Source organism: Dunckerocampus dactyliophorus, chromosome 2, assembly GCF_027744805.1.
Source record: "Dunckerocampus dactyliophorus isolate RoL2022-P2 chromosome 2, RoL_Ddac_1.1, whole genome shotgun sequence".
NCBI classification, from domain to species: Eukaryota; Metazoa; Chordata; class Actinopteri; order Syngnathiformes; family Syngnathidae; genus Dunckerocampus; species Dunckerocampus dactyliophorus.
The window spans coordinates 43,659,627-43,686,548 of record NC_072820.1 but is presented as its reverse complement, the minus strand read 5'-3'; the positions used below and the strand labels follow the sequence as shown (position 1 = coordinate 43,686,548).

General features: G+C 40.0%; 2 protein-coding genes across 4 annotated transcripts in view; both read right to left on the bottom strand.

Annotated features, from left to right (window-relative positions):
* The window catches only part of LOC129169973 (myosin-16-like), a 66,277-nt gene extending 58,369 nt beyond the window's left edge, over positions 1–7,908 (bottom strand). For 2 of the 3 annotated variants that reach the window (XM_054757016.1, XM_054757045.1), the window contains exon 1: positions 7,693–7,908. In XM_054757016.1, the coding sequence (XP_054612991.1) occupies positions 7,693–7,761 (69 nt within the window). In that variant the 5' untranslated portion in view covers positions 7,762–7,908. Of the gene's footprint in view, positions 1–979; positions 1,032–7,692 lie in introns of those variants that run through there. The other variant, XM_054757026.1, reaches the window with a different exon arrangement.
* An 8,271-nt stretch (positions 7,909–16,179) lies between these two features.
* Positions 16,180–25,027, bottom strand: pts (6-pyruvoyltetrahydropterin synthase). Its single transcript, XM_054757260.1, has 6 exons — positions 24,844–25,027; positions 22,024–22,103; positions 20,870–20,892; positions 19,307–19,363; positions 18,477–18,547; positions 16,180–16,571 (listed from the first exon to the last, which is right to left on the bottom strand). The coding sequence occupies exons 1-6, from the start codon at positions 24,921–24,923 to the stop codon at positions 16,448–16,450; spliced, it is 435 nt and encodes a 144-aa protein (XP_054613235.1). The 5' UTR covers positions 24,924–25,027; the 3' UTR covers positions 16,180–16,447.
* Positions 25,028–26,922: the final 1,895 nt, after the last annotated feature.

Here is a 26,922-nt window from a genome sequence, read left to right as displayed (position 1 = left end):
CAAATTAAAACCCAACTCTACATAGTCCTATACCTTTTAATTAGAGCTGTCAATTGATTAAAATATTTAATCATGATTAATCGTATTTTGTCCATAGTTAACACATAATTAATTGCAAGTATAAATAGGTTTTTATCTATAATAAGTCGGGATGTAAATCTCTTTGTGGAAAACAATTTGATACTCAAATCACATTTTATGTAAAGGGATATCAATTTTGGAACTAGGGGCCATTGTTATATTAAAAAAATGAACAGCGTTTTGTCCCACTTTCTTTGACAGTCCTTGAACATACCTTCTAACTTTTGGTACAAATCTATACTGGATTTTTCCCCTATTTCTTTCACCTAATATTTGGTCCCAAATGCTGATACAATGTGGGAAAGCATAAATGTAAGATTTGCTGACCTTATGGAGTGCTAATATTTGTGCATATTTGTTCGGTACACAACCTCTCTGAAAAAAAGTCCAGGTTTGTAGTGGTGGATGGTGGGTCTGTATTCATTGTGTGCTTTTAATTTGATGCTGTTCCTGCCATAGTTTTACACAATACATAATAAATAAGATGAATTAGATCGCTATATTGTACGCATGCTTTCCTGATGTGTTGATGACTAGCTAGTGCGCTGCTCATGCTAGCACTGCTAGCTCTTCAGTCATGGTCACATTGACATAAACCCCCAAATAGATTGGCTATTCCTACCGTTAACTCGCAGCTCGTACGCACATTTCAGCTCGCAGTTCAAAGCAAAAAAAAAATCACCCGAGAGACGGCTCGCATCTAAAATAAACACTCGTTAGTTTGGATACTCGTAAGCCAAGGCACCTCTGTATAAGTGACAATAAAAAAATACCGGCAATGCTTCAGTACCTTCTCGCTTCTCTCTGGCAAGTCGACGTACTCTGTGACAATTCTAATCACATCGACAGTACATACAAATAACTTTGGTCTTTTTGTGAAAGCCAATTTACCAAATACCATTATCTTTGTCCATTTCTGGCTTGTCGCTCCGCAGTCACCGCTACTTCCTCAAACTACGGTGTGGGCCGAGGGTCAAATATGACATGTGCGCATTAATCGCGCGTCAAAAAAAATAGCGCCGTTAAAGGAAACTTATCTTAACGCCTTTGACAGCCCTCCTTTTAATACACCAATACCTTTACACTTTATAATGCTCTAATGTATGTTTAAATGACATTTCATTTGTTCTTGTGTTTATAGTGCTCATCGAAGGAATAGAAAAAATTGCCATTGTGGGGTAGATTAGCTTTCACTACACAATCTGCACTTTCTGCAATGTATGAATTATTTTTATTTCCTCGATATGGACATACCAGCATCATTTTACTAAATAAAGCATTACAAAGATGTTGGGTGTAAATTAAATCTATCGACCTGTTATTGTTGTTGTATACTTATCACTGACAAACGAAATACACACGTATAAATGTCATTTCATTAAAAAATTACATTTTGGGGTTAAAATATTGCCGCCACTGTATACTGTTATTATTATATAGATTATATAATTATTACATATAATAATATATAATTATATAATGTTCTAATTATATAACTTATACTGTTTAATAATTAGTTTCATGCTTTTCTACACACCGGGATGCGTCGGACATGTCTTCTTCGAGAACATTCTGACATTAAACAGGTAGGTTTTATTGTATCCATATCCGTTAAAAATATGACTTATTTCAGCTTCTGTTACATTAATTTGTCTCCTTGTTGGTGTCAACATAGATTTGTCGTCTTCGCTTGCAAATTGAATGTCGCTTGCAGCGCCGCCACGACACTCCACGAAGACCGGCGCTCAGGAACCGAAACGCAACAACAAACCTTTTGATTTTATGTCAGTCAGTGCCCGGTAGTACCGATGGAATTCGGTCGATGCCTATCAAAGTACCGTTACCAGTACCCATCCCCAACTTATGGTGCTGATGTTACAGGATGTTAGTTACACGTTATGTCACTGTGGTTATTCCATGTATGTTTGCACATAGAGCAGGCAAAGTTCCTATGGGTTCTTCTGGTTCTGGTGGTTGTGCTTGTAATTGCTACCATTTAACATTATTTAGTGTGTTTATGTGCTGGTTATCAGAAGCTAACCCTAAGTTTTTGTCATTACAAACCAAGTCAAAGTTAAATAAAGTCTCAGTCAGGTGATCTATTGACCCAGGCTGCTAAAGCAGTCATCCTGAAGTGGTTGGCACAGACCACAGCACTTCTACTGGAAGTTGGTGCATTTCCATAATAGATCAAATGAATCCACTTTGCTCTGATGTCCTGTGGTTGACTAGCAATTTAATGATGTGTCGCGATCTGTGCATCCAACAATACTGCAGCTCTGCGTAGCTTTTTGGCTTTGAGATGACAGCGATTCCGTGTAGTTGCTTGTTAGCACAAGGTAAGTCTTTGCCAAGGTTGCTGCCAAGTCTTGGGTGGGCACTATTATGTCAGTTCGCCCGACTGTTACTTAAGAGTTGGGCCAAAATTTGCTTAAAGACACACTTTCCGACATGGCAGCTCACAAACAAATTACTCTTGTGTCGCAGTCCAGTGGGGACTGTTACTTTCATTCAGTAGTGTGCACTCAGGGCCAGCAAGGCCTTCTCTGCTGGCCTAAGCACTATCAGAAGCACTGACATACAAATTCAATTGTAGTATTTTTTCTATGAAATTGTATTAATTTATTCCAACATCCATCCATCCATCTTCTATGCCACTTATCCTCATTTATTCCAACAGTCAGTTACTTTCATTTCGTGCCGTGTTTCTTGGCTGCACTACTTCAAAATCAGGAGTGCTGGTGCATATACACACTATTAGCAATGAGGCTGTTTTTTTTTTTAGCCAGTCAGACTTCAGATTCGTCTCTCAGGGCCAGCAAGCCAGCCCACTCTGACATCAGAACTTTTCCGTCCTATGATTGGTTGATCAAAGCAAAACTGTTCAACAAACCCTACAATGGTTGACTGAGGAAGTAGATGTATTACCATCTTTGCAAGCACCGATGTACCTTAAATTAGTCAGTAACTCAAAGTTACAAGCAGTAATGTAGGTCGGTGACAATGTAGTCAAAGATAACGGGGGTTATGTTATTAGTGGTACAGCATTGGTATCGTGGCGATCGGGCAGACCGTTTCCCCTGCATTGTATCTGCCAGCATAGCGCAATGGTAACATCGCCGGTGTGTAACACGAGTGACCGTGGTTTGAGACCTTAGCATAGTACTTTTATTGTCTTTTTTTTGTTATCAGTGTCCACTGAAGGCCCAGGCACTATTTGCCCGCCATTGATGTCATTTGGACTGTTTTTAGTGTGTTCTACTGTTATCCTTGTGGCTTCCCAATGTCCTGTCATTAGTTACACCTAGTTAGTGCCTTTTGTTCTGATCCCTGTGTCTCCTCCAATCAGCTCTCTCCTTCCACTTGTGTACAGTTGTACCTCACTGCCTCTGTATTTAGTTTCCACGTTTATCTTCAGTCCCTATCTGGTCGTCATTTGTGCCATGTTTTGAGTATCAGTGCCTTTTTTGCTTGACTTTTTTGGTGTTCTTCGGACCTCTTTTGCATTTTATTTGATCTTGGGTTTCCTCAGGGCTGTTTAGGTAATTTAACCTTTTCTTTCCGCTACATACTAAGAACGCTTCTCCTTGCTTCCCTGCATTTGTGTCCACCTGCCATGACACCTCACTTGAACCCTGACAGAACGACCAGACCAAACATGGACACAGCAGGAAGCACACATAATCAGCATGCTCAGTGCCGTCCTGCCTGCCTACCATCAGCCTGCCCAACACCTCTTTACGGTTCAGCCAGTACGGTCCTTGGTGATTTACTTAGTTCCATGTCTCCATGTTTGTGATGTGTGAAGTCTAGTTGCCCTTGTGTATCTACAGTAACTCGGTTTTGGTTAGATTCTGTCTCGTCTTATAATGACGATTCCAGCCCCAAAATTCTGTCTGTTTCTGAGTCCATGTAGATAATCTTGATTTCTCTTGCGTCCCAACATATGTTCCTAGTCAGTTGACATCACATTCTTCTCTGTTGTCTTGTTCTTGTCCTTGTTTATGGAAAAAGCCATTACTAAATAATCCAGGTTGATTTTGCATTCAAACAAAAAATTTAAATGATTTCCAACAAACGCACTACTTTCAAAATTGTCTTTCAGGTTATGTGGGGTTTTTTTTACCACTAAACTTGTAGATCTTGTCAAAACAAACACCCTAATTTTATCACTATATGGTACAGAGGTTAAAGGTCACTTTGCATTCAATTCATCTGAAGTGGAAGTCTGGCTCCTTTGACTGAAAAAATAACATACAAACTGATGCTATTTACTCCAGTTCTGTAGATGGCAGTCGTTAATGTGCCTTACAAAGTTACAGCTAATCCTGTATAATGCAGTTCCACCTTATTTGGGTCCAATGCAAACAGACTGTAATGGCACAAATTGAAATAAATGAATCCAAACCAAAATGTAATGGGTTCGTCCTTGAGCTTTGCACCACTCCGATAGAAACGTTATGCTAAATTTCTGCTAACTAACTAATTAAATAGCTATCCAACGGCAATCAAAACATAACCTCTTGCCTTGCACTTGGCGGTGGTAATGAATGTTATGACGGAATCTGAAATCAGTTGTGTTCCTCAACTCCTTTAGCAAATTGCTGTCACTCTCGACTTTCTTTGGCCCGAGGACGGGTTATTTAGCAGTCGCACTCAATAAAAACTGTACGGTCAGTGAGTCAGCAACACATGATGGGTGCTTTGTTCGAGCAATCCATTTTGCGGCTTGATACAACACAGGGCAAACGGACTAGATATGTTAAGTGCAATATTGTGCGGAATCAGTGTACAAAAACCGTATCAAAATGTTTGATGAAAACCGAATCATACAAAAAATAGGGTGTACAAAAACCGAGGTTTGACTGTGCAGTTATCCCTCGTTGTCGTGGTTAATTCGGTCCAGACCCAACCGTGATAAGTGAATTTGTGATTATTTTTGCAGTTAGAGCATAGAAAACATCTTTACAACCTTCAAATACGGTGTTTAACATTATTAGACCCCTCTAGACATGAACTAACACCCATATTGTCGCCGTTAGACTCTACATGATTAAACAATGCAGTAGACATAAGACAGAAAATAAGCAATTTAAGACATAAATAGGACTCATGCTCGTGTGTTGCTATAAATGTGTTCCCTATGGGAGCTGACTGAGGGTGGACAGGAAGTGACATTGGGGGATCAGAGTTGAGTTTCAGCTTGGCGTAGGTCACGGCCGCAACAGTAGCCCGTGTTTTTATTTGGGATTTTGATCAGGTATTATTGTGCCTATTGTGCGATAATTCAGTCCTGCAGTATATATATCCTGTTGTTCCGGAGATCAAGTCTGGTGCTTGTGTGTCTTACGAAATATTACACTAGCATTACTGTTACTTGTGACTAGTGACCAGTGTAGAATACTTCATATCATCAACTTTGAATGCGTCTTTTGTATTTTAGTTCATTTAGTCATTTTTATGATTGAAAATGCTGAATTTAGGCAAAAATACAGAACATATGCATATGGTTTGACTAATAACAGTTTGTATTCAAGCATGAAACAGCATGATTTATTTTATATATTTTTGAAAAACCACGATAGAGTGAAGCCACAAAATTCGAAGCGCAAATTGGCAAGGGATGACTGTATATGAAAGTTCCATCACCATAACATTGCAAAAGGACGAACATACAAACTCTATACCGTATGTATTTTTACAATAGTGATATGAGCAGGGTTACTAAGTCTGAACCTCTCATACATTAAGCATGTTCAGAGAAAATGGCCTCAATCTCGATGCATTTGACTCTACTGACACTCAGCTTTACTCACCAGCAAAAAGCTAGAGTCTCCATTGTGCATTCGTCACACAAGATTCTGCAAGTTTGTTTGGCTTTCTAAAGCAAAGCAAGTACTTTCCTTCCCTGCAAAAACAGATGTGGACGGATTTTCAAGAGCAATATTAAAAGAAGAGGTTTAAGAAGGAAGGAAAACACACTCGCAGGAAAACGTGTTAGTGCTTGTGGTAGCTGTACTTTTGGAAACAAGCTGTTATTAGCGGAACCCTGACAGTGGATTCTTTTTTTTTTGGCAGTGGGAAATGAGATGGGGAAATATAGCATCATCTCCCTCACGTGTGCACCGGTAATTGCCATGGTGTCAGAATAAGATTTAGGATGTGTGTGTTAACCACAACTGATAAAATATGCCACAATTGAATGTGGCTTGCCTGTACACAATATTTACCCATCAGGGCAGCGTTTAGTGTTGCGTTCAACATCAGTCTTGACACCAATGCAGAGAAACGGAGGAAGATAAACGTTAAACATCAGTGGTTCACCTTTTGCACAATCATATTGAATTAAAATACATCTTTGCAGCACAATCTCTTTGCGCGTGAGGAATACACACTGGAAAAAAGCATTTTTTTAATGGAAGCCTCCACTCATCTCTGTTAAACATATTTTTAAACTTTTCCAGCTGATTGATGGATCTGTAAAAATAGTATAAAAAATATATTTTCCCCTCCATTTGTTTCCAAAATCCATCATTTCGATCTCTCACTTGAACAGCTGTTTGGCATTGGAGTTCTTCTTCACACTTGCATGGCTCATGTGCACAGCGCAGTGCATCCAGGTCACTCAATTATACATTTTACATTAAAAACTACGGTTAAACTCAGACAGTGGTGTAGTATATCACACTTTTTGGTGGAAAAAAAGGGATTCTGTGGAAGACTAGTCCGAAGTAGACACATTTTCCCCAATATTTACCAGATGAACCACTGTACATTTTTTTATGAGTGTTTATGTTAGCACATATATTATTAACTGGCCTCAGGTGAAGGGAACTGCAGGCTCAGGCCTGGCCCCTGGCTCAACCCTGGGTCAGGAGGAACGCAGCGGCTGGCTTTGATCACTGACACATGTCACATTTCACTAAAAGTCATGCTGTTGACTGGCCGCAGGTCAGGTCCAATAATACATCATATCGTTGTTAAGTAATTATAAAGAAAAGATGACTCTTGACATTATAAAAGCAGTTTATTGTCTCCTCAGCGTTGGTTTTTGCTCGGGTAGGACTGATTGAAATACCTGACATAGCTGCGTCGAAGGAGGCTGTGGTTGTGTCGGGTTGTTAACACAAAACATGGCGTTATGTGCAAGCTGTCTTAATCCGTTTAGTTCAATGCTTTTGTTTACCTCCAATAAGTGAGCAAGTATCAGTGTGAGAGGTATTGTTATCGCGAAATAGATACATACGCTTTGCTTGAAAAGCTGTTTGCGACCAAATGAGCTTCTGAAAAGGGTTGCGGACCACAACTGCTACTCAAATCCGGGCGCAAACACAAACAACTGGATGTTTTCAACCCGTCTGAGGTGTGTGGGACAGAGACAGTTTACTTTGGTAAACTGGAAAACATACAAGCACTCTAAACTGCTCTCTGATGCCCCCTATTGAACAAAGACACGCCCCCTCTTGGGTTTTCAGCCCACAGCGAGGAGGAGCGCTTCTGTCTGATGACAGCAATGCAACACGCACGAGACACAGCAGTAACCAAAAATCACAGTAAAAAAGTTTCCCCAGCACTTTGGGAGGGACAGAAGAGGAAGAGGAAGGTTCTTACATCCGCCAGAGGTTTGATGGTGGGTCGGTATTGGTGGAAGTCCGTTTGGATGACACACACTCTCTTCATCCTCGCAGCTCCCAGTAGCCCATCCTATCTTCACCCAAGGAGCCTTTGGGGAGGAAATGAAGACTGTATTCTCTGTCAGGGTTGTGGGGGAGAATAAGTGTGTTATAGACAGAGGGAGACAGAACAAACTGTAAGAGAGAGGGGGAGTGTGTGTAAAAGTGAGTGTGTATAAGTGTGTTACGCCTGCTGTCTGACCCCAAGAGGGAGGGTGATGAGCAAAAAGAAAACACGAACCAACTTGTATGCCTCCCGTCCTTATCTCATCAGCCTCCCACCACACACACACACTCAAATGCAATGCAAACTGACAAAGACAGACTGGCTGCCTCTGCTACGACATCTTCATTTGTTGCCACAAAACATTGAGGTAAAAGGGGTTGCAAAATGACTCCTGAATTAATTAATGAATGTAAAATTATTTATGGGGCGGTGCGGCGGGGGTTCATTCCGGTTGGAAAATAATACGGTTCTAAATGAATACAGAACTGCATCTATTTGAATGATAGAAACATATTGGTTTTAATAACAATAAAACAGGATGAATGCCTTAAACATAAAATGGAGAGGTATTATTCACATTTCATGTGAATTTTAAGTTGCACTAAGCACTTTGAATCGCGGTCACACATGACGTCACACAAGACTGAAGCACCTTAGCAGTGGTGTGCAGTCACGGCCAGCAGAGAAGCGACCACACCAATATCTGTAACTGTATCTGTATCCGTATCTGTACCCGTATCTGTAGTCGGAGTGGGCGGGGCATAAACAGGAAGTGGGTGTGGTTTAGCCGGAAATGGACGGAGCTTTAATTGGTACATTATATTAAGTCTGAAACTGACATGGATTGATCAGAAGTTGCTATATTGTTTATTATTCATCTATATGTGTACTGTATGTGTGAAAGCCATCTGTAAGACTTTATTATTTCATTATTTTTTTGGTGATTCATGCAAACATCCATTGATGGCAAAGAGGGAAATAATCTGTCAGCCTTGTTCACTGCAGCTTTCTCAAAACAAGCGTTCAGTACTACAAGCGAAACTTTCACCAGCCAAATTATAAGCAAGTGTGACAGATTGAATAGTATGCACGATGTGGGTGTAGCAGAAGTAATTCACAATTGCCTTAATATTCATATTGTACCTATATCATGCTTAAAATGTTAATTGTTAGTTGCAGCAGTGAGAGTTCAGTAAAATGTTTTTGGCTTAACGTTATTGTAATAGAAAAGTGATAGTTATTGTAATACTGGAGAGCTCCAGCAGGGGGCGCTTAGCGCTTTTGAACCATAGTAAGGACACCTCACTTCCTCCTCCTCAGTCATTACAAACCTGGCTTGAGGAAAGATCGTGTCTGTTTGTCATGACTCAATAATTCCCCTTTTCAGGTGTTTGTTCTTCCAAATAAGTAGTTTATGCTCATGAATGTGTTATTGAATGCTTAAACGTGTTATGGAATGTGTATGTGTCACGGTGTGTGTGTGTATTTAAAGTTAATGAGGTCTAAACGAGCTAATGCTAAAGCTAACGGCATTGGCGAACGAGCTGAAGCTAATGTTCAGAGAACCGCCATGTTTATGATGTAATACTGTGAAGAGGACCATGCAAAATGGCATTGTAGTCTCCTTGTATATATATATGTGTGTGCTATCAGTTTAAGTGTGCATTAGAAAGAAGTAAGTTTTATAGTACAGTTGTAAAATAGGAATATTTTGCCAATTGCTGTGTGTGTTGTTAAAACATTTTTCACAAATACTGTCACTCTGTTGAAGCTGCTATTGTATGTAAAATGTGTGTAAGTCAGTTTTCAGTCATTACAAACGTGGCTTGAGGAAAGATGGTGTCTGTCTGTCATGATTCAATAATTCCCCTTTTCAGGGGGGCTACACAAGCAGACGAAAAAAAAAAAAAGGCAGTGACTGGCGCACGAGCTGTTTTGTGAAATGCACCACATACATTACGAAACAAGTTTAAGATTGCAACGCATTGAGAGGGGTGTAATATTTGACCACGATCATGTATAAAATGTAGTTTGGTAGCAATGCAGGCAGAATGTTTGATGCAGCTGTGCAGGTGTACCTAATGTTGTGGACAGTCACGTTACAGCTACCACTGTCTGTGTACTGCCAACTGAAAATGAGCAAAATTCTTATATTGTAGTTAGCATGTCTGTTTTATGGTGACTTCATGGAATAAGATAAAAATGCATGTCAAGAAAAAAAGCGGTCATGCTACCCCAATTGAGTTGCATAAGTGACTGACTCAACACTAGCCAGCACAGCGCTGTCTTATCAAATGCACCGCGTACTTTACGAAACTAGTTTACCAAGTACCAACGCCATACGAGCCGTTTTCAACTTGCCGGTCGCACCGTGTACGTGAATGACGCGACGATCAGATCCTACGTGGCTCCAGCCTGCGCTGTGTGTCTCGGGAGGGGCGGTCGCTGTGTGTGACTGGCCAATCACAGAGCGTGAAGAGTGAATACATAATGAGGATTTTCTTTCATCACGATTACGGACAATGACGAGATGTATTCGTTTCATGCTTGTATTATCCGTAACGGAACGAGTATCCTGCTCATCCCTACTAAACACTATCAGAAGCACTGACCTGCATTTACACCTTAAATTCTACTATTTGTCCCATGAAATTGTATTAATTAATTCCCGACAGTCAATTATCTTCATTTCTCTTAGCTGCACTGCTTCCAGTACGGGGATGTTGATTTAGTTTTCTGTTTTTGTCAGATTTCAGCTTCTATGTGTTGCCATGCCAATCTAATCTGCCCAGGGCCTTCAGAATCAGGAGTGCTGGCTCGTTGTCACTTAAACTATTAGCAATGGGGCTGTTTCTTTAACCGGTCAGATTTGAGATTCGCTTCACAGGCCCAGCTCGCAGGCGTACTGCAACGTCAGCATTTTCCCGTCTTCTGATTGGTTGACTTCTGAAAGCCTATGCCTTACAAAACAATCCCAACAAATGCCCCATCACATAAACTAACTGATTATAATTAATCAATCCAGTTCCGACCCCCCCAAAAAAGGAGACAGACACAGTGTTGCTCATCGTTCTGTGTGAGTTGTATGAACAAATAAGTGAGTTTATATATTTTCATTTACAAGTAAGTCAGCCTGGGAAAGGGTTTGTTCATCACACATGGCAAAATAAATGCTGCTTTTTAATACAGTTGAAAAGCCAGCATTTCTACAAATGCTCCAAATGTTTGACAGACAGTATGAATTGCCTGTGAAAAAATACGTCACAAATGCCAATTCCCCAACTTATAGCGTTAAAGATGACATATTCCATTATTATGATATATTATTATATATTATCATAATAATAGTGGTTTATCTGGCCTAAAAAAAATGTTAACAATACATTTACATAGCATAACACATTTCTAAACACACCTGCATTGTTGACGCGTTGAAATAGAAAAGTTTGTTTATGCAGTCATATTTTTTCATCATATTTCATGTAAATCTGTGTAAAGATCTTGTCTCGTCTCATTCTCGTGGACCCAATCTCGCGCAATGTCTCGTCTCGGGAGCTGGATGTCTCGTGACACCCCTACTACATCATCATTCATAGCGGCTATAAATGCATCTTCCGAATGCCTTATATTTGCATTTCAGTTCATTTATCCATTTGTATGCTTGAAAATGCTTAATTTAGGGAGAAAATACATACAGTTTGCTTTAATATGCATGTTTTATGACTAATAATAGGCAGTATTCAACCACGAAAGAGAATGATTTATTAATTTTTTTAAAAACACGATAGAGTGAAGCTGCAAAATTCAAACTGCGAAGTGGTGAGGGACAACCGTAATGGTATTCATCCTCAAGTCTGTATTATGTTATATTGGCTTTTTGAAAATTATTGATAGTTTGCATAACTGTGCTGGTATTAAGAGGTTGATTGGGTCACCACTGGAAGTCTGCACTTTGGATGCAAGTTGAAAAGGAGCATCTCTTTGGCTGTGTCATCCTGCTTCACCACCTAGAAGTGCAAAAAATGCAAATGACAAATGTAGGCAAGTGAAATATTGTGTCGACAAATTTATGGTGCCAAGTGTGTAGAAAGTTTTCGAGATATAGACATTTCATCCACTTAAACTCTCATCTCCGAGTGAGTATTTTGTTAAATTCTGAAAAACCGTGTAAGTCATGCAGAATTAGCAGATTTCTGAAAGGATTTCACAAACATTTGCTGTTCTTCTCCATAAATGCCCTTTGGCGCTTATATGCCTACAGTGTCTGGCTGCATGTCTGTCAGTGAGTCATCACCTCACACTCTCATCTGCGGCATCCGCTGGCCGCAGGCAGCAGGAAATCATGCAAGAAATGATGTTTACCTTTCAACATTGGAACAGTGACAACAGAATGTGATTTATCTTGTTTTAAGCAGGTGCATGAAAAGAACAACTCATTTTCATTTTAATCACCCTGACCATGTAAACTTTGCTTTTTTTTCATTATGTATAAGATCATTGTCTGACTAGGGATCAGTTGACAGTTTCTGGCATGAGTTGTGTGGATTGCCAGGTTGAACGGATGTCAGCATATGTGCACGCAAGTTCAAGAATGTAACCTTTTGCTCTCAGTGCTTAAAAAAAGCAATTTATAAACATAAATTTATCAGTCGCTCATTAAACCGACACCAGCTAGTACCATGCAAATAGGTTAGATTTCATTTTTACTCGTGTCACTTTCTCATTCAGATAGAGCCAATCGCATCTGCGGTGATGCTTTAAAAACAAGTGTTAGCATTTGCACAGTTTGTAATTGCAGAGATACCGTGAACTCAACTCATTTTGGGTATTTTCAAGCAGGAACCTCAGAAAGACTCCTCGGGTTGAAGAGGTTGATGGTAATTCTGCATTTTGTAGCATCTTTCCTAAATATGCCATAGTTTATGTCCTCTACAGGAATTATCATATGGACCCAACCATGAGACTACCCTGAATATAAGACGAGCCTTCTTTTCTAATACCTGGACATAAGACAAAATGAAAAAAACCCAACAAATATTTTTGTATCATGTTTCAATATCAATTAAATCATATATTCATCATATTTCTTAGCGGATCAACAGTTGTTTAGTGACTGCGTCATTGATCAACATTACCTTAAAATCAGCATTAATAACTCCTCCTCTGTTGTTTGCCAAGGGTGTGCTCACACTTGTGTTTTGGTACTCTAGTCTGGACCAATCATTTAAAAAGAAGATTGTTACAGGACCAAAGGCTGCACTGTGAAAAGCATATGCATAAAGTAAGGACATGATTGGGCAACTTTTGTGACTTATTAAATGATAAAACTGTTGATATTATCTTGTCATTTCCATTATGGTCTTTATGGCAGTCACAGACATTTGCTGATGTAGTCCTGTTTGTTTCTGTTGTTTTGTTATTGTCATTGCAATTGTTGTTATTGTCTCTGTCTGTATTGTCCCCTTCTTGTCCCCACACTCCTCCCTCTGTCTTTTTTTCTCTTCTTTTCTATCCCCTCCTGCTCCGGTCCAGCCGCTCCAAATGTGCATAACAATAAACATCAAATAAAGCCAAATAAAATCTATTTAACAGGGGAAGAGTATCTTACATTTTACCCTGACAGAGCAAATCTGTTTAGCATGTGGGGGCATGTATATCAACAATACTGTCTGCTCCAGTGGCTGCACAGGACCAAAAAAAAGGTGAAACTCAAAAATTCCAAAACATAATGCACTGGTGCCTTGGTTACCTGCCGTTCCAAAAGGTCAGGCTCAAACCAAAATGGACTTTAACCAAGGAAAGTTTTCCAATAGAAAACAATGTACATCCAGTTAATCCGTTCCAGACACCCCAGAATTTTAACACAAAACATGTTTTATAGACAATTATAGTTTTACATGCAGAAAATGATGCAAAAATAATGACAAATGACAAATGAATGGCCAACTGAACATTTACATCACTTTTACCTAGTTTTGCAAAGAGGGAGAACTTTGCGGTGACTACTTTCATGAATCCAATAATGCTCTTCATCCTCTTTGGAGTCAGAGCGGCTTATTTAAGGATAAATGGCATAGAAAATAGATGGCTATATATTATACACCAAGTCCCCAACTTACGAACATCCGACATGCGAACATTCGGAGATACGAACGCAAGCTGACTGGTCTATATTTTCATGTATTTTCCCTTTTGGAACTCCATATTTATACTGCTACATGCTTGACCAGTAGAGGGCACTGTGACACTGCTAATGGGACCAACAGGTAGCGGGAGAAAAGGAAGAGGAGAGAGAAAGGCTAAGAGTTGTATGATACAACCCGGACAGAGCGTGTGATTAAATTTTATGAAGAGTTAATAGGCCTGCTTAATTCTACACCACCCACAGAACACTACCTCTTTTAGAAGAGTCTAACGACGATGACGATTTGTCCTTTTTTTTCAATATCTCCTCCTCCTCCTCCTCCACCACGACGACGTATGCTCGACCACTCCTCTTCAAAGGTAAATAACATTTATCATTACGTATTATTATATCATTTTTATTATTGTTTTTTTTTCATAAATTATCCTCGTTTAATATTACTACTGCATCCAAACTCATATTTACATACATACGCATATACTGTATATGTATACACGTACATGTAGTACCTATATCATTGGTAATATTAATTTAGTTTCGACTTAAGAACAAATCAACTTGCGAACAGTCGTCTGGAACCAATTGTGTTCGTAAGTTGGGGACTTAGTGTATTACATTTTATATTATATTACAGCTCATCATCAATGAAAGTGATTCATTTGCTCCCCTTTCTTATGGGTCTCGTGGTCTGACTTTCAAAGCATATCGCACTAATCTTCCTTAAGTACAAACAGGTAGCTTTTGTTTTGGGTCTGAATGTAGAGCTGAGCAGCTCCTGCTCATTGTGGGGTTGACATGTTCAGCACGGGATCCTGTGACACTGCTACCCCCAAAATCTTTAAAAATCGTACATATTTTGTCTTGTCAGCCATTCGTAGAAAGTTGAGAGGCAAGCTGTTTTTTTTCTTCAAGCCTTTATTCTACAATGATTGGTTTTACACATTCATGAAATGTGAAGGGCGGCCCTCCCACTTCACAGTGTCAGGTATACTGTAGTATCGTGGTACACTATAAATATGCATATTTTAGTACAATTTTACATTTTCACGAGAGCTACACCATAAATGTATTTCTGCTTAGAGTTGGAGGCGAGCTCATGTAAAACAATGCCTGACTGAAACCGGTTTTACGTTTTGGATGTGCTGCCATCTAGTGGCCAAATATATATGCATTTCTACAGCAGTGGTTATCAATGGGGGTGGACGATACTGCAAATTATGGTGTCGATCCCGTAATATGTTAATCTAAAACCATTTTTGCCGGTGCCGATGCTGATCACGATACTTTTTACTTGTGATTTTGCCTCTAATTTGTTGATCATGCTTATAATCAGAATAAAACACAGGACAATGATTTAAGGCAAGCAAAAAAAAGACAAAGAAATAAAGAATTAAAATTTCTTGAGCAAAACAAAGTCAGTGGTGTAAAATAACTCAACAAAAGCAAAACCTACTTCTGGCTGTCATTCAAATCCCGCTCATGCCATCAAAGGTGGATATTCCTCAGGTCTGGCGCCTCAGGTGCTCTGAAATTGCAGCATTTCTCTCGTGCAGTTGTTTTGAGGGTTTTGTGTTTTTTTTTGGCATTAGCAGCATTTTTTGTTTTGCATGTTTTTAATCCCTCAGTGTTTAAGTAATTCTAGAATGTATTATTTGCAGTATTGCATTGTTTTATGGTGGCTCAATAATGTGCTGTTGATGGAGAATTGGTATTACACATCTTTATCTGTTCTGAACGTTGTGCGTATGAATGTTCGAGAACGTTCTGTTGGGGAGATATCATCATTCATATGTGATCACAGCGTCATAAATGCATGAACAGTAAACTAGAGATCACTTTCCTTTCTCTAACGGTCAAACTGTGTCTCAGTGCAATTATTTTATATTCCACACAAATGATTTTGTGTTTGTTCTTCTGTGTTTGGAGCATTTGGACGTTGCTGTGCGTTTGCCCCTGTCGGCCACCATTCAGATTCCTTGCAAGAGTGGTGCGACATTGACGGGAGTCGTGAGTTCAATCCGTTCCAAAACATCTTTTCACCGCAGACTATTTTCTGCTTCTTCATCTGTCATTTTTCTGTCTATTTTAACAACTAATTGGGACGTTTGGCACCTTTTCATATACAGTATTGTCGGATAGACGCGACCCGCACATTCAGCCCCCACTTACTGTTTTATTAATCACTCATAACCAAGTTGGGATTACATGCATCCATGACTGGTTCATGGACCTTATACTTGTATGTGTTGCCCTAAAATAACAACAAATGACAACATAGGTTTGATTTGATGATGTATTTTCGGTATTAATACATACTGATTCACTGAGTCACACTCAAAGAGGTCAACAATCACTGATAAAAAATGTATTTTACAGGATTAATACGGGTCTCTTTAAATTATCATTCGTTTAAAAGTAACAACAGAACTATACCAAGCTGCAAATAGTACCAGACTGAAGACACCTGTGCCTGTCAGGAAATGATTATGACACAAAGCCATTCCACGTTTGCAGTTTATGAACAGCACGTAGGTATGATTACTACTCTCCTCTGTATATAACAATGTTCTTATCAGTCTCATGAATTTTTATTTCATAGAGTTTGTTTGGTGCGAGGGCTTTGGCCATGTTGTCCCATATGTAAACAGCCAGGTTTTCAGTGGTGCTAGGGGAAGAACAAAAAGTAGGAGTAGTGTTAGCAGAAGTAGTAACGGTAGCAATAATTAGCAAATGAATTTAAATCATGCATATGTCCACACGCTTGTTGTGTTGTGTGATCTTTAATTTTTTATTCAACAACAAAAAAAAAAAAGCAAAGGCAACAGTCATGGTCGTCATGCACTTGAATGTCATACATTTTGGGCTTTTCTTAGAACTGTTCTTAATCCAAGCTGGAATGGTTACAGCCGTCTCGTGACATCTCCTTTACTTCAGAACTACTACTACTATTACTACTAATCGTTTAAATACTCTGAGGAAACAGTAGCTCTTTCTTTGGCAGGAGCCAATCACAAGCTATGAGTATCAGCTATCAGCTTGTCAACCCACTGGAAATCGCAAGTCATTACTCATAAGTCTGACTCACGGTGTCATCTTACAAAGACACATCACACAGCAACTTAACGCTCAAAAGGTATGCCTAAGAAATATACAAACATACCAATACGAGTTTGAAATAAAACTGTTAACATTTTCCCATAATGCATTGCGTTCAAGCAAAGCATTCATTGGTGCCTGCTGGGGCGCTGCAATGATGTCAGCCTTCCTCTGGGCTCTGGGCTCCTCTCGCTCATTGGCAACATTGCAGCACCATTCATCCATTTTCTATGCTGCTTGTCCTCCAATGAAATTCTTTGCTCAGATGCAATGTGTTACGGGAAAACGTTAACTTTTTTTTTTTTTTAGTTTGAGTAATGACCTCCTGCAATTTCCAAAAGTTTGACAAGCTCGTCATGAGTTTTTTTTTATAGCTCATGTCAAATAAAGAGCTGCCTGGTCCTCACGGCATTTTATGCCATGGACATGTGCGGCTTATAGTCCGCACAGGACTATAAGCGTATGTACACATCTGTTTTTCCTCTCTAATTTTAGTGGCTGCGCACTTTGAGTCTTGTCCACTGTCCTTTTTATTTAAAACAACCGAAGATACAATGTTTTTATCACACATAAGTGTCTTTGGGAAACCTGAAACATGACAAATCTGCTCGTTTGGACCCTCTATTGGAGGAAATAATGGCGTAACAGTGTGTGGAGTACATGTTCACAACCATCAGGGCGTGCTACTGAAGCAGATGCCGAGTTGACAAGCCTATCCATTTAGAGACCTTGGTTAGCAGTGTGGAGAGTGCCAGTGACTGGCGTGAGTTGTGACTTCCAACAGCTGTGTGAGTGTGCACTGCGCCATTGCAGTAGTATTCTACTACACTGGCCACTAGGTGTCAGGAAAGTTATATTGATGAGACAATAACCACCAATTATCCTGTTAATAGTAACGTGTGAGTCTACGTAATGTTTTATTTATGTCTAAGACGTCTTAATTTCTATTATTATGTCATCTATATTAGGTAATACAAAAAGTGTCAGTGTTATTTCATGTCTAGAGGGCTCTAATAAAGCTTAAAAAACATTTAGAAGATCTTACACAGGTATTCTGTACTGTAACTATGGAAAAATTTCATTTATTAATAATCCTACCTCGACCCAGCCGGTTGAGACAGATGGCCGCCGCACAGATTCTGGGTTATGTTTGAGGTTTCTTCCCTTGAGGGAGTTTTTCCTTGTTCAATGCTTGAAGCGCCTTCTAATAACTTACGTTGTGAATGGGCTCAATATGAATAAAATGGAATTGTAGTAAACCTTCTAATAAGTGGTGCTGAAGGTTCCACAGTGTAATTTGTGGGAGGGAGATGCAGTACCCGAGGGAAAACCCACGCATGAACAAATGATTGAATATGAAGTATGATTTTCCTTCCAGGAAAAAGAACAGTTCAAATAAATAATTAAAGCCCAAACTGATGTGTACAAGCAAACGTCATACGACAACTGTATTATACAGCAGAAATATGCATACCTGGCAACACTGGCAAAGTATGGGACGTCCTTATCTAGGTTCTTATGATCCAGTGGATTCATGATAACCTCCTGTAGAGGGGAGTCAATCAATCAAGTGTCAACATCCGATTTTATTGACTTTAGATTTCAAATAAGTATAGTTTGCAATGGAATGAAATCTTGCTTCATGCTATTAATAGTTGTCAGCCTACTGCCAGTAGTAAGATATACATTTTCAAATAAGACTGACAAGTTACAAAGCTTCTGGGAGACTTTTTGGGAAATCACATCAGCTCTAAAACCATACCTACTGTGAAACATGGGCGAGACTTGGTTATGTTCTTAGACTGCTTTGCTGCATCCGATACAGGTGTCTTTATTCTGTGCAGGGTACGATGAAATCTCAAGACTGTCGAGGCATTCTTGAGCAAAATGTGTTGCCCGGTGTCAGAATGCTTGGTCTCAGCCAGCGAGTTACAGGAAGCTACGGATTGCAGCATTGCTTCAAACGGTTGTGCATCAAAATATTAGCTTTAGGGTATCATCATTTTTGTCCAGGCCTGTTTCATTATTTTGTTCTCTTGAGCTGCAATCCAAAAGCAATATCTGACTTCCATGTTTAAATGTTGAGTACAGTTTTCACCTTTGTCAGTTTTCAATTATTTCTGTGATTCTTGTGGATTTTTGGTGTAAGGGTACCAACAACTTTTTGCCCAATAACCCCCAAATACGTCTCCATCTATGATAACCAGAATTGGGTAGGCGTACCTCTAGCACGTATAATACAATTTTGATAATTACTCTTTCCTTGAGGTGTAGTCTTGTTTAATAAGCTTAATGTTTTCTTACCTCTATAGACCTCTTCAAGTCTGTCAGGTTCATTACCATTCCGGTGATATTATCAATCTACACAAACACACATAATAGAAATAAAGAGTTAAACACGGCATTAAAAGGTAATTACACATAATTCCTCAATAGTTGTGTACATAACCCGAGTAGTATGTCGGTTAAAATGGCTACTTAGCATTCATTATACACACACTTCATGTATTACCTCCAGTTAGCTGACTGCAAATGCTAGAATTTGCTATGAAACATTACAGTTAAACAAGAAATGAAAATGATTACGCAAAAGACAATGCAGCCAAAGTCTAGGCAAACATATTAAAAAGGTTTCTGCAACGGGCACATTTTCCAATTCATCGCAAAATAATAGTTTAACAGGCAGACATTTAGAAAACACACATTTCCATAGCGGAGTTCAGGACGCAAAGGAAAGCCATGACAGAGCGCCGCGGCCATCTTGTTTACGTATGCGCTCCACAGAGGAAGAAGATGCGAGCGTTTCCATCACATACACATGAAAAATATGTTTTGTGAGGTCTAATTTTTTTGAGGCCTTTTTGTGCCGCAAGTTTGAAAGTATATTGTTTTGAGAAGCCAAACTCTTTACTTAAATGGCCCGAGGGGGGGGGGTTAGTCACTGTTGGTGTAGTACAGGGGTGTCAAACTCGTGCCATGGAAGGCTGCGACACTGCAGGTTTTCTTTCCAGCCAGTCACTAAAGCAGGTGATTTTAACGATCAACACCTTCAGTTTGAGGGAAGGAGCTCATCAGTTAAATCACCTGCTGAAGAAACTGGTTGGAGAGAAAACCTGCAGCGTCTCGGCCCTCCAGGGCACGAGTTTGACACATGTGGTGTCGTATGTCACACAAATTCATGTCAAACAATCCAAACTATCCTTTTCATGTCGGCTGACTGATGTCATATGACATCGTAATGGGCGTACGTAATGGCCCATACGTAATGGGCACTCCTGCTCTACATTGGCTGAAACGGCCTATTATTAGTAAAACAAATTTTTTTTAAAAGCCCATTTAGGCAAATTGTCCGCCCCTCACTAAGCTCCCATAGCACACATTTACAGCAACACACACAAGCATGAGTCTTACTTATGTCTTAAATGACTTATTTACTCTTATTATGTCTAATATATTGGGTAATATGAGTGTACAGGTGACTATAGGGGTGTTATTTCATGTCTGGAGGGCTCTAATAATGTTAAAAACTGCATTGAGATGATCGTAAACAGGTTTTCTATGCTCTAACTACGAAAAGATTCCAATTGTAAAATACGGAATCCTACGTCGCGGAAATTCACTTATCATGGTCGGGTTTGGAACCAATTAAACACGATGAAAGAGGGATTGAATGTTTAACCTAATTTAGTTGAGTAAAGCCACAAATTTAAAAACAATTTTAATTCATGTTACTCAAATTGTGAAAAAGTCGATATGCAAAAATAAATGAAACTGGATTGAAATAAATGTTGTGATATAGTAAGAATGATGCCACAGTCAGAGTATGGTAAAGGCGGGGTGTTGAACAAAGCAATGCCTGATACTCACCTTTCCACGCACGGTTATCTCAACTGTGGACAGAAATGCACGCTAAAGTTAATGAGTGGGAAACTGCAGCTGCATGGGACACATTACAACACCATCCTGATTATTTTGAGATAACAAAGCGTGCCATGACGATGTACAGTACATCCACAGAGGCTTATTATCGGTATTGGATGCTATGTCTGTTTAGATAAAATTGCAAAATACCAACTAAAAATGAATGGTTCAGTGCTAAAAATGGAGACATTCATTCAAAACTAAATCACATGCATTTTTATATTTACAAGGTGGGAAACAGGAACAAAGATATGAGCAGTCCCTGTTTTACAATTTTAACAGAGATACAAATATTTTTTTTAAAAACATGACATAAAGATTATACATTTATTTTAAGTATTTGATACTCAAGCAAAACATGGTTTAGTACTTGGTTGAGAAACGCTTGTTGGCAAGCACAAAGGTCACACGTTGCTCGCATCTAATGAGGAATTTTGCTCCATTCCTCTTTACAGCTTCTCTCCAAATCCTGAAAATTTTGAGACTGAGATTTGGCAACTCAAAGTTTCAGATGTCTCGCCAGATTTTTCATGGGATTACGGGCCAGAGATTGGCTCAACCACTCCGGAATCTTAATGTGCTTCTTCATGAGCCATTCCTTTGTGTCCTTGACTGTATGACTTACAATGCTGGAAGACCGACCTACGACTCACTTTTAGTGTTTTACGGGAATGGCCAGTATATCACTAGAAAGTACAGACTCTCTCGCTTCAGAAGCCCTCGGAATAATTTCGATAGTTCAAGATTTACATTCATTTGAAAAGGGCATTACAAATCCTATAATCCGGCTACAGTTACCCCCTCTCCGTTTCACATCAATTGCTAATACATTTGTTCACTTCCTGTATTCAAAATGTGCACTAATTCACTATTTACATTGTTCATCCATACAATAAAGCAGTTCTTTATAAACAAAAAAAAAAGCTTTTTCCTTCTCCCTTGCTGTTGTCCGGATCGACACCATTCGCCAATCCGATCCTTTGTGTAAGGGGGAAATGAACAGGGAATCAAATAATTATTTTCCCCGCTGTGTTTTCACTGATACAACAGATGCAACGTGTCATTTACGCAAGACAAGTGAAAACACAACCACAACCCACCTTTGTAGTTGTGTCCATGGCCGTTAGGATTGTTGCATTTCCCGTAGACCTTTTGATTTTCTTCATCGCTGAGGTGAACGCTACAAAGCAGATGAGAACCGTGATTAATATTGATGTGATTCAAATATACTGCAGTTAAAAGGCACACCGCCTTGAATCAATTGACTACACGTGGCAAAAAGAGAACATGAGCAATCCCAAGTGCCGTCTTGAGGTATACGTCAAAGTTAAGAATTCATAGAACATAATAGTCATGACTTTAATACCACGACCACCTGAAGCAACGGTTTTAGGCAGGGGTGTAACAAAACACCATAGCCATGTTTCGGCCTCGGTTTTAAGGTCATGTTTGATCATTTTGAGCACAGTAATGGAACAAAATGCAAAACACAAAAACTGCCAGCAGGCTTTTCATTTCGGTTACCCCATAACTACAACATTATGCCAAATTAAACACACCTGTGTGTGCTCGCCACACCCAATATGAGTGGTACACATTTATCCTGTTTTACCCTCCTTGTCATTGAGAGCTTATGAGAGGTGGCGTGCACCATTTCCTCACAGATAGGCGCTCTTTGGGCTGCTGATGGTTTATTCCAGTATCCGCCCAGTGTTCCGAGATGTCCTCTACTGCTGTGTGATGAACATTTTCACTCCTGTTTTCTCCCCACAACAACTTATGAGGATGTGTGTGCCTCTGTGTAATGTTGTGCCAATGTTGCCCTACGTGTAGTAGAAGCTGTGTGGTTCCACCCATTGTTGCCAACTACTCATTAAGAAAAGTAGCTTCTGGGTGTCCTAGAAGTCATCGCTAATTTGCATGTGTAAAAAGAAAACAACATAACCTCTTGGGAGCGTAAGTAAACACAGGTTTAGAACTACAAATAAACTCGACTCGTGGTTTGGTAACTGAAAATTGGCCATCACTTCATCAAAAAAAATTTTTTTTATCTCGGTCAGGGCCTCTCAAAGTCTAGACAGGGTAATAATTACATCGGGACTCTCCTCCAGCCTCCACCATTTATCTTGCAGTTGGACCTACTTGTTTAATTTATCATTCACTGTTCTCTCATCACACGTTCTTACACACTGTCAAATCCGTTCCTTTTACTCAGTGGGGAAAATTATGTAGGCCTAGGCTATTGATAGCAACTGCATAAATGATCGGCTACTGCTCTTGAACTTTTCACTTAAATGTTAAAGGTTTCCTACTTTTACAATCCTGGGTTTGCATGCACAAAACTGCAACGGACTGCGCCTCGTGTGTGCGTAATTAATTTGCAATTTGGATGCGAAGGGGTGCAGAGCTCCACTATGCTCTCAGTGTGCCGCAGGAGCTGACTGTGCAGTTGCCAAGAGTCGCCAAGTTGGCCACATTGCTCAGAACGTTCCACAGGCAACTTGTGCTAACTCAAAACATATACCGGCGCATTACTTTCCTATATGGAAAGACCAACGCTACTACGAGGAAAATGATGGAGTCATGGCATTGGACGACCAGCCATTACAGCAGCTTGTCCTGTGGATTATTATTTTATTAACTACCTCAAACCTTGTGATTTCCTTTATTTGTAAAAGAAAAATACTGCTGTGCACTTTATTTTTGATAAAAGGCTCAAATAGGCCTGTCACAAACCCTCTTCTCACTACTTTCCTGGCGTAGTAACACCTTGCCACACCACACCAGCTAGTTACTAGCCAGCTAGCTACTAGCCGGCTAGTGACTAGCTTCACCACACACTCGATCACAGTGCCTCGCTCACAACGCGTCAGGCCACTACCGAAAGGCATCTACACAGTGGAGCTGCCGCCACTGCTGCTGTGTTTTTGGTTTTGAGTTTGGAAAAGTTAACGCTAGGTGTAGTGTTCGTTTCTATGTTGCTATTTGAAATCAATGCGCCCAGGAAGGAAGTTCCGGTAATGCTTAAAATGACTAAAGTACAACAAAATACTGTAAGTAATACATGTTATCATATACAAAGCATGTACACTATATAAAACCATAAAACCTTTTTGGAGGTTTTGTAAGCGGAATAGGTGTGTCTCATTACGTGCAGTAATTAGCTGCCTCTTTTTGCTGTTTTTATATCTTTGGAAAGCACAGCAAAGAGAAAGATATAAATGGATTCTGGATGATGGGGAAAAATTCCTTCCTTTTTTGTAACTAAAAATAACAATTGGTTTTGTTTTCATGTTTTTTTACTCACTTTTTTTTTTTTTTATCTCCACAACCTTATTCCTTGCCCATTACAATTACATGCACGTGCGTTATGGTCTATCGTGCAAATTAGACGTCATTGGGTGACCTCCATAGAAGAACAATAGCCAATACTTTCTTAACTGGGGAGTTTAAACAGTTGCTGCTTGCCAATAATTTTACGCTTCAGAAAAACGATTAACATCTTTTCCACGACGACAGGATGTGTCTTTTGACATGGTTTAACCAATGAGAAGCCACTCACAGCTGCATCAATTCGGGTTAAATAACTTATTCCCACGTAAAACATGAGCGCCCATGCAGTATTATCGAACGGGAGGCTGCCAACTAATTGCTTCTAGTTAAATCCAGGTGGTAGCCAGCATATAGAATGTGTGTAAACGGGAATAGAACCAGGCGGCAACTTGCAACTAGCCGTGGCCGGCGCGGTTTGCTGGGAGACGCGGAGAGTGAGGAGAAAGCGTCGGCTGTTTACGATGTTTCTTTGCAGCCCTACCGTGAAGTCAAGAACGACGAGGATCAAATACGTTTGTAGTACAGCGGCGACAGCGAACTTGATATCAGAACATCCGTACACCGATACTGCAAAATGATAACGCTACCTATGCAGACGGTGACAGGCGCTGAAGCTCTGGACACGGGTGATGTATCCGATGCGCTCCACGATGGCGGATCCGGCCATAGCCAGCAGCCGATTGTATAGTGGAGCAAGAGCACAGAGGCTGCGGATAATAAAGGCTTCTGCTGGAGCTCCAGGCCTCTCGTGACTCACACACAGCCATTGGTTAAAAAAAGGGCGTGCATAAGCGCTCACATGGTATCTGAGACACGTACATGAGATTCCCACGCCCACAGCTTAATGTGTGATATGAATGGTTATGATTGTGGTTTAATTTGTACTTTTGTATTCCATCTGTGATTTTTTTAATACATATAATGATGATAAGATAATGCAACAATGTGATGATGTAATTATTACGATTTTTTCACAGTTAATATAATAATCAGTATAATAATAAATAAATAAATAATGGAGACAAGTATAACAAAACAAGTTAAAGACTCTTCTGCCTTGCATTTTGCAAACATCAACTGCTTGTATTGTTTTTTGAATTCGCTCATCGTGGTGCATTGTTTGACTTCCTTGCTCATTCCGGTCCATAATTTAATTCCAAATGCTGTGAGTTTTTAGTGTTGTCCTTGCTTAAAATTTTTTCTCAAAGCATTGTTCTTTTTTTCTTTTTCACAACCACAAGTGTTCAGTATGTCTGCCGTTACTACCTACCACATGGTGGCAGTATTGCTCTGCAAATACCTTCTCTCTTCCAGCAGTGCTTTCCCAGGAGGGTAACGTGATACCAGTGACTGAACTTCCCCTTTAAATGTAATAAAATAATTGGCCATATTTGCATTGTTAGACTTAAAACCGCATCCAAAGTGTGCTAGAAGCACTTAATTTCACGAGTATGTTGAGCATTAACCTGCTGCTGAGTGAGTTTGCTCTCTGACGCCATCTCTCTTCCCTCGGCAGCAGCACGGACGCCATGGTGAATCTCCATTGAAGCTCGTGCTTCAGCCCATGGAAGCTCACAGCAAAAAAGTAAGACCCTGATCGGATAAACCGGCAAAAAACGTCACTTCCAGGGAAGCTGAGCTTCACTGGGGCTCTATGGACAAGGGGTGGTCCTTGATTTTGACTGACAGCAGCCAGAGGGCTGAGAAGGTGTTTTTCTCCCTTGCCCTATGTGATGCAGCATTCATGCGAGCAAGAAAGTAAAACCCTGATTGGATAAACTGGCAAGAAACGTCACTTCTCGGGAAGCTGTGCTTCACTGGGGGTCTGTAGAGCAGAGGTGGGTCTTGATTTTGACTGACAGCAGCCAGAGGAGGAGGAAGAGTTTTTTCCCCGCCTTTACCCATGTGACGCAGTCATGCAAGCGAGAAAGTAAGACGCTGATCGGGTAAACCGGCAAAAAAACATCACTTCCCGGGAAGCTGAGTTTTGTGACGCAGTCACGCAGACTCGACTGGACACAGTCGTGGTGACGTGAAGTCTCTTCTGGAGTGAATTATTTCACAGTGATTAAATTCTACAGCTATTTTCTCACTTTGTGCATACTACATTGTAAGTAAACAGCAGAATCACAGCATTATTGAGATTTGTTTGTTCGTTGGTTCATCAAATCATATCACTGTAGTTGTTGGAGTAACTTGCTAGTTAGCCCAACCACCATGGCAGCAGACAGTGCTGCTGAAATCGTATTAATTGTCAGACCCCAATGAGCTTCCCCTGTTTGAAAGACCAGCACCCACCAATGTGCGTTACATATGCACGGGACAGGCTGACGAACGGCTTATTTACATACGTAAGACGGGACAGCCCTCTAAAACCAGCTACTCTAAACTGGGCTACACATAGACGGTTGTAAGTGTGCTGTAATTCCTGATCCTTGCGGTATTTTGAGCAAAGCACATCACAGTTTTGTTACATTTAAGGAAAAAAATGCATGTCACCTTTAAGTCCAATTCTTTTGACTCGTGTGAGCACCTTGTGCCTGGCACACTTTAATGGCCCACGCGAGGTTGGAAGAAGTGAATGACCTCTATTTCTTGACAAGATTTGTCCCAGAGAGCGACAGGGTTGAACTTTGTTTTTATTTGTGCATATACTACTGTATATA